General features: G+C 47.2%; 2 protein-coding genes across 3 annotated transcripts in view; one reads left to right on the forward strand and one right to left on the reverse strand.

The window, feature by feature from the left end:
- Window positions 1–14,714, reverse strand: part of LOC135921342 (arylsulfatase B-like) — a 60,420-nt gene that overhangs the window by 15,777 nt on the left and 29,929 nt on the right. Inside the window, exon 6 of the mRNA XM_065455672.1 lies at window positions 10,300–10,419. Coding sequence (XP_065311744.1) covers window positions 10,300–10,419 — 120 coding nt within the window. The remainder of the gene's footprint in view (window positions 1–10,299; window positions 10,420–14,714) is intronic.
- Window positions 1–14,714, forward strand: part of LOC135920725 (uncharacterized) — a 295,472-nt gene that overhangs the window by 3,147 nt on the left and 277,611 nt on the right. The window lies entirely within an intron of this gene.

The following is a 14,714-nucleotide window of genomic DNA, read 5'->3' on the forward strand; positions in this document are numbered from 1 at the left end:
GCACATTACAATTGGGGGTGACTGTAACATTAACCTTTTGCAAGATACATATCAGTCACGAGAATTGCAGGTAATTTTGGATTCATTTGGTTGCAAAAACGTTATAAATGAGCCAACACGCATCAGCCACTCTTCTGAAAGTCTTCTGGATTTATTCGTAACTAACAGCATTGAAGACACGATACAATCGGGCGTTGTCTCAGCAGCCGTGAGTGACCACTTACCTATTTATATGTTTTGTAAACACGGTGAAATTATGAAAAAAAGTGTGAATCATTCTGAGTCATTCATTGTTCAAGAGATAAATCCGAGAACATTAAACAACTTTAGGGAAGAAATCCAAAAAATAATTTGGAACCCTGTCTTTGAATGTGTAGACGCTAACAAAGCCTACAACATTCTCATTTCTATCCTTACTGAAGCCTACAGAACCTGCTTTAGATTCAAAATGGTAAAGAAATCCAAGAAGATACGTAAGCCCTGGCTCACAGATGAATGTCTCAGTATGATAAGAAAAAAATATGCGTTGTATTCCGTATTTCTGCAAACAAAAAATCGTGCAGACTTTCTTGCTTATAAAAAACACAGAAACCTGGTGACAAAGTTTTTACGGAATGCTAAAAACAGCTATTTTGAAAACCTCTTGGGGAAACCGGGCGCTCGTGGTAATGAAATCTGGCGCGAAATGAACAAACTATTACAAAGGGGAAGCCGCCAAAATGAAGGACTTGAAATAATAATTGATAATGAAGCATTTAAAGGGCAAAATTTGGCGAACAAGTTTATTGAATATTTCACAAATCATGGTTGATAGCATCCATGATGACACTGCCACGAGCTTCCTGGACATGCAGATTACTAACAGTGCATTTTTTGAGCCGGTATCTCCGGAGGAAATATTCTTAGTATTTTCATAACTAAAAAACAGTAAAGCGCGTGACATAGATGGACTTCAAATAGGACCTATTAAGTTTGTACTCGATCTCCTGGTACCGGTTTTCACCCATCTGTTTAATACTTGTTCGTCTACAGGTGTTTTTCCAGACAAAATGAAGCTCGCAAAGGTTTCGGTGTTGTATAAGTCTGGAGACAGAAACGATTTATCCAACTACAGACCAGTGGCAATATTACCTGTTATTTCGAAAGGTCTGGAAAAAGTTATTTGTAATAGAGTGACAACATTTTGTAATAGGTTTTCGATTATAACATCTCAGCAATACGGTTTTCGAAAGCAGCTGTCAACCGAACTGGCTCTATTGTCGCAAAAAGAGTACATACTTAATGGATTTGAGGAAAGGAAGTTAACCCTTGGCATATTCATCGATTTTTCGAAGGCGTTCGACAGGATTAATCATACCACTTTATTATGCAAATTAGCACATTATGGCTTTCGTGGAATACCTTTAGAATTACTAAAATCATATCTCGAACAAAGAAAACAGTGCATCGCTATTTCAGGCGAATATTCATCTTTGCTTCCTGTGAAGGCTGGGGTTCCGCAGGGCAGTATACTGGGACCGATCTTATTCAATCTTTATGTTAATGATTTAATAAGCATTAGTGATCAAGCATATTTTGTTATCTATGCAGATGATACCAGCATTTTCTTTCAGTCCAAGGATATTAAGGAACTCACAAGTTTAGCAAATACTACCCTTGATAGATTGTTTCAATGGAGCACAGTGAATTCCTTAAAAATAAACGCAGCGAAAACCAAATGTATTTTATTTGCGCCGGTGCAAAAGCAAATAAATCGTTGCTTGGATATCTATTTTGACAATTCTAAAATCGAGCTTGCAAAACAGGTTAAAACACCAGGAGTCAATTTTCACGAAAATTTAACTTGGGACGCTCATGTTGACCTTGTAGCTAAAAATTTGGCGAGGGCATGTGGAATGATTTGCAGATTGCGACAGGTGATTCCACCGAAACTCAAGCTTCTTCTATATAATGCCTTATTCCTCCCGCATATAAACTACTGTAACCTTGTTTGGGGGACAACATCTCAAACAAACATTCACAAATTACTTGTCATACAGAAAAAAGTTATTCGCCATATCGCAAATGCCCCATACGATTCCCATACGCGGGATTTGTTTCAGTCACTTAATGTCCTTCCTGTCAAGCATGCATACATATTTAACCTGTTCTTAAAATACCAGAGCAGCTTAAGACGCACAAATGAGCATTTTCTTCGAATGAGCTGCCTCAAAAAATCATTGCAGCTGCCGTACAGCGTAAGGCAAAGAGAAATATGGGATTTGCCATTTTCCCGAACCAATAATGGTTTTAACAGGTTACAATATCATGTACCATTCCTGCTAAATAGCCTTGAAAGGAGGCATATAGACCCGAGGACCATCACTAGAAAACAATGGAAAGAATTTTTAATGGCGAACGACGGTCTTCAACTTTAAAAAAAAAAGAAAGGGGAAAAAGGCTAAGGGAAAAATGTAATGTAAACGTTTTCTGTTATATTGCAGTCACTTGTTTTCGTATTACCTTTGTGTGATCCTTTATTGTCTGTACAACATGAGTGAAAATGGTCTAAATTGGACCAGAAATGCGTTTTTTTTCCTTCCATTTCCTTTATATGTTTTCAGACATGTTGGCCTGTACGTGGGACTCTATTGTACGCGAATACATTTGTCTTGTTTTTTTTTCTGTGAGATGCAACACATATATGTAAACAATATGTATTTTCAATGAATGTAAAACCTTCTCGCTGCCAGTCAAACAGGGGCAAGGGCCTCGTCAAGCTGCTTGTAGCAGCTTTTTGCTCTTGTCCTAGCATTCTTTTTTTCATACGTGGAAGAATGCTGAATAAAGATTTGATTGATTTGATTTGATACCAGTACTGAAGAAAAACGGTTCCCTTCGCATCTGCGGTGATTTCAAAACCACAATCAATGCTGCGTGCATAACTGAGCAGTACCCTTTACCAAACATTGAAGACATTTTCGCGTCGCTACGTGGGGGATCATTTTTCACAACACTGGACCTTAAGGATCCATATAACCAACTCCCATTGGATGAGGAGGCGAGGAAGTCGGCCGTGATAAACACTCACAAGAGGTTGTTCTGCTATAACCGTCTTACGTTTGGAGTTGCCTCGGCTCCCGCGATTTTTCAGCGGTGCATGGAAGCGGTCCTGGCCGGTCTTCCAGCCATGCAGGTGTATTTGGACGATGTATTGATAGCGGAACGTCATGACGATAATGGCTCAGTGCTTCAGGACGTTTTGCGCAGGCTTCAAGAAAATCGTATCAAGCTGAAGGCCGAAAAATGCCATTTTCGCAAAGACTCAATCGTCTACCTGGGCCATCGCATTGACAGAGACAGCTTGCATCCGCTTGAGAAGAACGTAGCAGCAATACGGGACTCGCCACGGCCTACGAATGTGAGCGAACTGCGCTCTTTTTTGGGTCTGTTGACTTATTATCACCGGTTCTTGCCTCGCATGTCAACGATGCTGGCGCCGTTGTATCTTTTGCTTGAAAACAGCACAAATGGCCCTGGGGAACGGCGCAGGAAAATTCATATCTCAAGGCTAAGCAAACACTTCTGAGTTCGCCTGTTCTGACGTATTTCGATCCCAACCAACCAGTGCGTTTGGAATGCGATGCGTCACCTTCGGCTTTAGGTGCCGTAATCTCGCACCGAATTGGACAATTGGATAAGCCCATTGCTTTCCGTTCACGCACGTTAACACACGCCGAAAAGAATTCTCAGCTCGAGAAGGAAGCCCTCGCACTGGTGTTCGGAGTAACCAAGTTTCGAGACTACCTGCTGGGCCGCGAGTTTATATTGGTCACGGACCACCAACCACTGGTGGGACTTCTACGAGAAGATCGACCTGTGCCCCCAATGGCGTCGGCACGTATTCAGAGATGGGCTCTGTTTCTAAGCCAATATAGCTACCGCATAGAGTACAAGGCCGGCAAGGAAAACGCCAACGCGGACGCACTCAGCCGCTTGCCCGTGCCGATAACAGACGTATGTCGATCGGGCACCTTACCAGAATACGTATTGTCTACAGAGACCCTTGACAGCTCATTCGTGCCAGCGGATGCCATACGGGCGCTGACGAACGGAGATGAAAACCATAGCGTTGTGCAGCACTTTGTACTGAATGGATGGCCTAAACGCTTGTCACCGTGTCACAATCACCTTCAACCTTATTTTTGCAGAAGACTGGAGCTGTCAAGCGTAGAAGGCCTGCTCTACTGGGGTCATCGCATCGTCGTACCCCGCAGAGCGCGAGTCGCCATGCTCGCTGAGCTACATCGGTCACACCAGGGTGCATCTGCGATGAAAAGACTGGCTCGGACGCTGTTCTGGTGGCCTGGGTTGGATAGTGAGATCGAAAGCCTTGCACGTTCGTGCATCTCTTGCGTACAAGCTCAGCCAATGCCCCACCGACAGGTTCCTATCTGTTGGCCAGAAACGGGAACCAAATGGTCAAGGCTTCACATTCATTACGCCGGACCGATAGAGGGACGCATGCTGTTGATAGTCGTCGACTCGCATACTAAATTGATGGAGGCACTTCCCGTCAAGTCGGTGACCACAGAAGTCACAATTGCGCGGCTTCGAGAATTGTTTGCGCGTTTTGGCTTGCCGCAAACAGTTGTATCAGATAACGGGCCTCAGTTTGCAAGTCAGCAGTTTTCCCACTTCATGACTGTCAACAACATAACTCATCTACGTAGTGCGCCGTACCACCCACAATCTAATGGTCTCGCAGAGCGTGCGGTCCGCACAATAAAGAATGGCCTTCTTAAGCACTTGATGGTGAACGATCTCGAAACAAAACTAGCGCGAGTGCTCCTAGGCTATCGACGTACCCCACTGCCGTGCGGCAAGTCTCCTTCAGAGATGCTGCTGAATTACCAAATTCGTTCGCGCTTGGATACTTGCATCCCTTCTCTACCTCAAAGTTACTCGCAGCCTCCCAGGTTCCAGTCCGGTGACCAGGTGTGGGTGCGCAACGTTGGCCAAGGGGAGCGTTGGCGTCCAGGCATCGTCAAGAGCATAGAGGGTCACGCCTTGTAACGGTCGACACTCCAGATGGCCTAGAAAGACGTCACTTCGACCAAATTTTCCGTCACGTGCCTGTGTCACCCGTGACCCCAAAATCGGAGGCGTCCGAGTCGCTTCTACCCAGCCCGAGCAACAAGAGTCGGCCTACGTCAACACCAGCAGCCCGGTGCAGACTGGTCACTCCAGAAGCAAGTGGCGCTGCGCCTGGTCCTTCGACAACACCTCCAACATCCGTCCCAGCCGAAAAGGCTCTCTCTCCCCCAAGTCGGCCGGTCTTATGGAGGTCTACCCGACAACGAAGACTCGTGCAAAGACTGCACTTTTAAAAGAAAGGGAGAAGTGATATGGAGTGCTGTGCCACACGTGTCAGACATGATTCTTTGTTTTTATGTTACGTCATAGGCAAGCAGCCTATATATCTAGTTCGCTGTCGCTGAAATAAAACAGTGCGGTACATGCTCTTAGATCGTCTCCGTCACTCTGCCACCCGCTACAACAGTTATCTCTGAAGGCGATGAGCAAAACTAGAACAAGGTCAGAGCTGGAGCCAACGTTTCGACAAGTGAACGTGTGTTCTTAAAGGCCTTGAAAAAGGGAAGTGAACTTGTCGAAACGTTGCCTCCCACTCTTACCTACTTCTCGGCTTGCTCATCGTCTTGAATTTCCATTTTCTGCTTTCCCTGTGTTTTCCCTTATCTCAGAAGGGTTATTTACAAACACCACTCAAAGTATTCTTCTATTTATTGTCCCTGTAACAAGATAGTGAAGCGTAACATTTGAGTATTTTATTGGCCGACGTGAGAACGACAAGCCGAGGCAAGCGCCCCTAGTCTATCAAGCGAGATTGTTAGACAAGAATGGTGAATCTAGCGAGTTGGAACTCGGGTGGTTGCTTGGGCTAGTTGGTAATTCATGATCAAAAATAATGTACAGTGCGAAGGACAAGGACTGCGATATAAGACATACGCAGTCCTTGTCTTTTGCGCTGTACGTTATTTTTTAATTGGAACTCATCCATGACAGCACCGCGCGATAAGCGACGACACACATAGAGGGAGAAATAGAACCTCACAAGCGCAGTCTAGCTACTGAAACATTACTGGAAGTGAAACGGGACATTTATATTGTCACGTTGTAGTGACGGTCAAAAAGTAGAGAGTGAAGAAAATTGTGAGCCACAAAAACTGACCGCTAATTTGGGCTAACCTGGGCTCAAAATACGAGTTACATTCAATGCGCATCGATGGTTGAAATCCGATCTACAAGTCAGACACGTCGGCTATACTTGCATAACTTGAAGGTTCCCGCACAATCGCTGGCGCTCACGTACCTTCCAGAAAGTGCTACGCTATTCGCGTCGCCCTTACAATATGATTGCGCGGTTTGGCGAGAGCATCGACAACAAATAGAATTAACGATTAATTTGAGAAAATTGGAATGCGTGCAGGCGCGTCTTGAGCAGAATGATAACTTTAGCAGTTGTTATCACGTGAAATGCGACCCCTGGAAAAAGGATAAACACGTGTGCGCGACAATGGCTCCGTCTTACCTAACTACGGTCGAACTCAGCACGCGATGACTGTCGCAGCTAATGAGATCAGCATTTGAGCAATGTAGCGATACACCACATCTGTCAGGTGACGTTTATTTAACACGTGTAGTAGTAATTCAGAGACTTTCCTTGCTTCGCCTAAATGTGACTTGCTCCTCTGATATGGGTCCTGCATGCGAAGGTCGCTCATGAGCAGGAAGGCATGAGGACGACGGCATCACGCAGGCGCAGTGACGACAATGGCATGAAGAAGGAATGTCGTAGATGCAACGACAAAAATGTTATAACTGCAACGGCAGTGAGATGCCGATAACGAGAGTGACATGTCGATTAATAAATGACAACTGCGTGTTGACGGCGACATGAGAACAGTGAGATGACAACGAGTATATGTGACTTTTGTTGTAGTAACAATTTGTTGTGGTGGGATGATTGTGCGTCTGATATGCTCCTAGTTTCTCCTTGTGTGCCTCAGGGCAGTGTACTCGGGCCTTTGCTTTTCCTAGTTTATGTGAATGATCACATTGATTTTTTGTTTGATACAGTGTGCGCAATACCTTTTGCTGATGACTGTACTATTTATATGGAGGCATTGAGTGAGGATGATCACATTGCTATACAGGACCTGTTGTTGAAGGTTGAGCAACGGTGTCGCACTAATGATATGGTAGTTAATGTGCAAAATCAGCCTTACTAACAGTTACACGTAAATTACAGCCTAGTTCTTATTCCTATACACTCTTTAACCAAGAAATAGCACAGGTTACTAGCTATAAGTATTTAGACGTTACACTTCTAACTTATCCTGGTAAGGTCATGTTTCGGATCTATGTACATCGGCATTTAAGAAGTCGTGTTTTCTAAGAAGGAATCTAAACAAAATTCTAGCAAAGCTAAGTTACTAGCGTACGATACTTAGATAAGGTGAAACAGAATATGCCTGCGAAATTTGGGATTCCGAAACTAAACAGTATATATATTATATGAGATGTTGCAAAGAAAGGCTATCAGAATTATTTTTGGTAAATATGAAAGGTGTGACTCCCCTACTAAACTTATGCAAGAACACGGGATTACAGCATTACAGATGCGTCGAAAATATGCTCGGATAATGTTCATGCATGCCATGTTGAAAGGTAAATTGTCATGTCCATACCTTCATATCTAAAACCCTTAGACACCATAAAGATTCGACACAATCATGACCATGCGCTGAGACCGGTATTTGCTAAAACTAATGCGTTTAGAGTTTCTTTCCACAGACGATTTCTGACTGAAACGCTCTTCCTAAATCCATTTTTGAGGAGGCTGATTTTCAAACGACACTGCAAAAATTGTTGCTTTAACTTTCTACTTTGCTTGTTACCAAGTACGTATTACATATGTAATGATGCAATCCATTTTCATTGGCAATGGAGTTATGCATTTGTTATCCAGATTTATGCTAATTTATTTGCCACTCCTGCTTAGGCCTGTCATGAACTGCAGTATTCTGAAGCAAATAAATAAATAAATACGTTAATAAATGATGACGATAGCGTGACGACGACCGTAGAACGCGATCCGGATGACGAAGCTGGAATGACGACGATGTATGGTAACAGATGAATGACAGCACCTGTTTAATTATTATGCAATCGTGATAATGGCATCACAACGGCGGCATAATTACGATTGAAGGACGACAGCATTATAATGATAGAACGACGGACAATGAATAAAGTCGCTGGATCAACGAGGGTACTATCTGGACAGCGCATTGGCGACAATGGTATGACGTTACTGGACCGACGACGATTGTAAAAGGACGGTATGACGACGATGGTCTGACGGCGACTGTGTCACGACATGGCATGATGACGAAAGCATTGCGACATGCGGATGTCGAGTTTACAAGGCTACAATTGTGTGAGAACCGATGCATGACGACCACCGTGTGACGGTGACGCAATGACGATGATTGCCTGACAACTGTATGAGGAAAATGGGATGACGACGAGTATACGATGACAGTAGCGTGACGAGGACTGTATAATAGAGCCGCTGTGATGACGATTGCGGTACGATAATTGCATCAGTACACATATCATCGGCGCCACGCCAACGGTTGACAAGCGGTGCAGAATATTTGCAGCAGTAGAGTGAAAGAGCACTCCACCCTTGTGATGGCACAATTTGGGCATGCATGCCCGGCTCCCATGTAAAAGGTCGACAAAGACGCGCAGCGTGTCTGGCGGCCACAGCGATGAAGCCAGACAGAAGCTCCGTCACGCTACGCTCAATCGGCCTGAGCGAAGGCTCTCGCATACCGAGTTTGGTGGGATTTAAAATTTTTATTTATAAAGACGAGTCATGCGCTATATCTCACGTTCTAATGTGGTTCTGTATGTAAATTGAGTGCTATATTGATTTTGGGGCTCTCGAACAAGCGATGAACTGAAAAGCAGGCAGTTAATGAAATGTGTTTTTGTCACGCTATCCATACTACTATAGACGGGGACGTATGACAATTTCTGAGGCCTTGTATTTTAAGTACAGTAGAGAGTAAACGTAAATTTGTAAGAAGCATGCGGGGTTCGTTTATTGAAAATGGAACTTGTCTGTAATCCAGACGCGCAGTGTTGTCATTTTTTTTGTGCACACCCCAAACAATTTCTTTACACTTCTCGGCATTTCATCAGAAACGGGGAACAAAATCCAGGTAAACAGCAGCGACATTGAAACTTCATTACGCGTTTCCGAGCCCGCTTTACAACGAGGTGAAGGAGAAACAGAAGAAAGAAAATGTAGGCACATCAGCCAGACGCGCGTCTAGTTTGCTGCCCTACGCTGGAGAAAAGAGGTTAAGGAATGAAAAGAAAGGAGAATGAGAGAGAAATTCGCTATCTATGTGAACACGTGGAGTTGTCCATCATTTTCCGCCTACAATAGGACGCTGAGGTTAGTGGACTTCATAAACCGTAGCAGTGCCCCCGTCGCCTTGTAAGCCTGCGACTCCTTGTCTGAAAATTGTCTGCTGTGTAGGCGGTTTAACACGCTCAGAAGAACGTCACTTTAGATGTCATGACGATCACAAAAACAAAATTTGTTCAATCGTCTCTTCAGAGTTGCATCGATAGGTGCAACAGATAGGTGCGCCTGATATTGCAATAAGCAATGAGTAGAAAGCCTACTACGGAGTATGTTAACCTGATTAGACAGCGCACCATTTTCTGAGGCGGGGTATTGAGGCATGCTCTCTTAAGCCTTACTATGGTGAGCCTCGCTAAAATTTATTCCAAAGCAGCTCACGTATCAGTACACGCTTATGACGCTTGTCTTTGGTCTTCTGCAGTGACTCAGCTTCAAACGTGTGCGCAGATTGAGTTGGTAGCCCCCTAACTCATATCTCCACAAGCAAGGCCTTGGAGCGTCCACAGGCGTTTATGTAGGCTTTGCAACTTTTACAGTGCAACCTATACCATAGAACAAATGCTTAGAAATTATCATAATTAAATAATTACCAAAGTAAGCACACTTCAGAAAATAGTTTAACTCCCGACAACTGCGAACCAGTGGTCTCATTATTCTGAGGCTAACGTGCCACTCTACCTTTTAAGTTTGGTTTTAAGACAGACGGACGGACGGACGGACGGACGGACGGACGGACATGTTCTAGGCGCTGAATTTAGGGTGCCCTTAAAGCTGCTGTCGAGCTTCCTCACCTTCCGCCTGTTCCGTATGATCTCCTGTGCTCTTTCTGTGTATAACGTTGTGGAATAGCTTCCAGTGTCGCTCCACCTGGGCTCCATGTTGAACCAGAAGTCGAGACCCGTGTGGTTTTCCTGCAAAAGCGAATAATGAAGGTGCGATGTCCCAGTCTTCCATCCAACTATACCAAAGGCTGCGCATGTGGTGGCGGGGCTTTTTCTTACACTTACCTAAAAAAGTGGGTGTAAGAAACATTTGCGGATCTTTTTGTTGTGGATTTCTTAAACATTGCCAGTGAACTGCTGTTTCCTCCTTAACTGTGATGGAGATGATGTCTCACGCGCGTCCGCCGGACTCGGCCGTGCCCGCGGCGGCTGCCTCAAGGAAGCGCAACGGCACCGAGAGCGACACTGACAGAGATGACACCATGCAGTACTATGTCAGCAGTGAAGATTTTTTTTATCCTTTCCGTTCGCCAGACGCCAGCAGCATAGCCTCCTTGTCTCGCTGTTCGCCTTCCTATCGTTGACAAAATAAGATAAGACCCCCATCAAGCTATCGCTAAAGGGCATGCAATTATATTCCAGTGGCCACCTGTACATAGCGCCATTGCTCGTAATGACCTCGCCCACGCCGCCGCCAGGTCTGCCCATCTGGAAGAGCGACCACTTGCAATCCCTTTATCCAGAACTGACGCTGCAAGCTTCACAACGTGGCTAAAGGTATGGCACAAATGCTGGCCTTCTCCCAACCTACCGAAGTGTCATCTTCATAGACTGGATCCATCGCTAATGCTACAAGTGCCATAAAGAGTTTCCCGCTCTGAGGCGACAGTATTGTGCCGCCTCTGGCTCGGGGTAGCATTTACGAAGGTTTACTCGCTCCAAATTGGAATTGGGCATATGCCCGTGTGCGACCCTTGTGGAACTATAGAAACGATTGAACAAATCCTATGTCTCTTTCCCCAGTACGACGTCGAGCATGAAGCTCTCCGGGCAGCGTTGAACTGGTGGACCCTAGACCACTTTCGGAAATGAAGATTTTTAGACCATGGCCGTACGCGTCAAATGGCACAGGAAGCCACGAAACCGTTGTCGCACTAACTCACGCCGACAGGTTTGGGCGACCCTGTGTAGGCTCGGTGCGAATCTTTAAAAGTGCGCGAAATTGTGCTCTCTCTATGTCCTCTCTCTAGACGCGTCGATCACGACAGTGGGTGCAGTATGGCGGCAGCACGATGGCACAGACCCGAGGCGGCTGGGCTTCTCCTCAAAGTGCCTCAAACCTACAGAATCTTGCTACAGCACCTTCGGGAGGGAGATGCTGGCCATCTGTTGCGCTATCAAGCATCTCAGTTTTTTTCTTGAAGGCAGTAGTATTTGCATTCTGATCAACCACAAGCAGTTAACATTCGTTTTCAATAACAACAGATTCTCGTACTCAGAACGTGAGCTTCGGAAACTTTCCTTTATCTCCGAATTTTCTGCGGACATCCGCCATACTTGTGGGACCGAAAATCAGGCAGTTGACGCACTGTCACGGATCAGCACTGTGACTGCTGGCCTTGTGGATTTTCAAGCCCCAGACTCCATCCAGCAAAATGACCCCGAGCTGCACCAATTGCAGGAAAGAGGCTTGTCGCTCCAGCTTGCGGAGGTGCCGCTTCGCTAGAGAACAACATCGGTCACGTGCCGCACATTGCAAGCAGCTCCTCGCCCGTTCGTGCCCCATCAGTTTCGGCTGGCAATAGCATGGGATAAGCCAATTCGACATCACTACGAAACAGAGGCTTATTACAGACCGCCTCATCTGGCCAGGGCTCAAAGAAGATGTTACAAGTTGGGCATGAAGCTGCCAAGCCTGTCAAGCCGTGAAAGTGACCCGGCACTCGCGTTCAGCAGTGCAGCCCTTTCGACCACCAGAGAGCCATTTGGATCGTGTGCATTATGGTAAAGAAGTCCGACACGGTTGTGGACGACACGAAGGACTCGGACAAGAAGACGCAACAGCGTAGGCTTAGCCAGTCAAAACCAGGAACAGCGTCTAGCCCGAGCCCCACTTCAGTAGCGCTGCGGCTGCGGAGCTCGGCACGGCGCACTTCTTCTTCCTTACAACTTCCCCCCTCGCTGAAGACGGAGCCGCACAGGAGGCCTAAGGCGTCGTGAGGACGAAGGGCTCGTGATACGGCTTGAGCCGATCTACGTGCACAATTTCCCGGCCTCGGCGGCGCAGGTCCGTAGGGGGCGTCAGAGGTTCGATAACGTAGTTCACCGGAGAAGTTTGGCGTAGAACCCGGTAAGGTCCATGATATCGGGATACAAACTTGGAGGAGACACCTTGTGTCGAAGTAGGAGGCACCCACAACCAAACAAGAGCGTCAGGCGAAAACTGGTGGTGGGGACGCCCGTCGTCATTACGAAATTTCTGTAGCGCTTGTTCTTGCGTTGTAAAGGCGCGAGCTTGTTGCCGACATTCCTCTGCACACCGGGCGGCTTCGGAAGCCGGTGTACCCTCTGATAAGTCGGGACGGTAAGGGAGAATAGCGTCAATGGGAAATGATGGTTCGCGGCCATATAGAAGAAAGAAGGGAGAAAAGCCCGTCGTTGACTGGGGTGCCGTGTTGTAGGCGTACGGGACATAGGGAAGGATGAGGTCCCAGTTGATGTGGTTGGAGGCGACATACATCGAAAGCATGATGCCAAGAATTCGGTTAAAGCGCTCTGTCAATCCGTTTGTTTGCGGGTGATATGTGGTGGTACAGTGATGAATGACGCGGCATTCAGCGAAAAGTTCTTGAATCACGTCGGCGAGAAAGAAGCGGCCTCGGTCGTTCAGGAGTTCGCGGGGAGCGCAGTGACGTAGAACGAAGCGGTGAAGCAGGAAGGAAGCAACGTCACGAGCCGTCACGGCTGGTAGAGCGGCCATTTCTGCATACCTCGTGAGGTGGTCTACAGCTACAATGACTGAGCGATTACCCGCAGCTGTGTATGGCAGAGGTCCATATAAGTCTATCCCAACCCGGTCAAAGGGCCGCGAAGGGCATGGAAGAGGTTGCATTGGTCCAGAAGGGCGGCAAGGATCAGGCTTGCGGCGTTGACATTCTGTGCAAGGTCGAATATACTTTTGCACAAATGTGTACATACCACGCCAATAAAACCTGTGGCGTAGTCTGGTGTAGCTCTTGAAGAGACCAGCGTGTGCGCACTGAGGGTCGGCGTGAAAAGCGGCGCATACATCAGTGCGGAGCTGCCGAGGTATTACAAGCAGCCATTTGCGGCCGTCGGAACCGTAGTTACGGCGATAGACAATTCCGTCGCGGATGGCGAAGTGCGAATCTTGTCGGCGTAACGCTCGGGATGGTGGGCGTGCAGGTGAATTAGAGATGGAATCTATCAAAGATGAAATCCAGGAGTCCTTGCGCTACTCCAAAGCCATGTCGACAGAAGCGAATGGGAGAAGTGGGTCGTCTAGGACAGACACACTGACAATGTCGGCGTGGACAGGCTAGCGCGAAAGAGCATCGGCATCGGCGTGCTTCTTGCTTGAGCGGTAGACAACCCGGATACCGTGCTCTTGGAGCTTCAGTGCCCACCGGGCTAGGCGGCCGCAGGGATCCTTGAGAAACGACAACCAGCAAGCGCCGTGCCGAGCTCCGCAGCCGGGTCGCCAGCGCTACTGAAGTGGGGCTCGGGCTAGACGCTGTTCCTGGTTTTGACTGGCTAAGCCTACGCTGTTGCGTCTTCTTGTCCGCGTCCTTCGTGTCGTCCACAACCGTGTCGGACTTCTTTACCATAATTGGTGGAGGTTTGCTTGGTCTCCTGCAATCCTGGAATTGCGCAGCCGGACTCTTCCTGCCATCATGACCACCGAAAGCGCCACGAGCTTACGACCACCTGCTCCCCAGTCTACCTTCTGCCCCGGCACATTCCGCCAGCGGGACCCTCCCATCGTTAGCGGCACTGCCGACCACGACGTTGATGACTGGCTCTCCTCATACGAACGCGTCAGTCGGAACAAATGGGATGACATCACGAAATTGACCACCGTCCTTTTCTACCTCACCGGAATTGCCCACTTGTGGTTTCGGAACCCCGAAAGCGAAGTCCCAAGCTGGACAGTGCTCAAGACAAAGTTCAGCGAGTTCTTCGGCCGCCCTGCTGTACGAAAGCTTCGTGCCGAACAGCGTCTAGCCCGAGCCCCACTTCAGTAGCGCTGGCGATCCGGCTGCGGAGCTCGGCACGACGCACTTCTTCTTCCTTACAGCATTTAAAGTTGGCGGGGCCTCTACCGCCCCCTTAAGTTTCCAGGTACCTCCTCACGTGGGTTGACCATTACTCAAGGTGGCCTGAGGTGGCGCCTGTACAAGACCTCACGGTCGAAACTGTGGAGGAAGGATTTGTTGCCACTTGGGTGTCGCAGCACGGGTGCC

The sequence above is a fragment of the Dermacentor albipictus genome, chromosome 8 (genome assembly GCF_038994185.2).
Source record: "Dermacentor albipictus isolate Rhodes 1998 colony chromosome 8, USDA_Dalb.pri_finalv2, whole genome shotgun sequence".
Classification (NCBI taxonomy): domain Eukaryota; kingdom Metazoa; phylum Arthropoda; class Arachnida; order Ixodida; family Ixodidae; genus Dermacentor; species Dermacentor albipictus.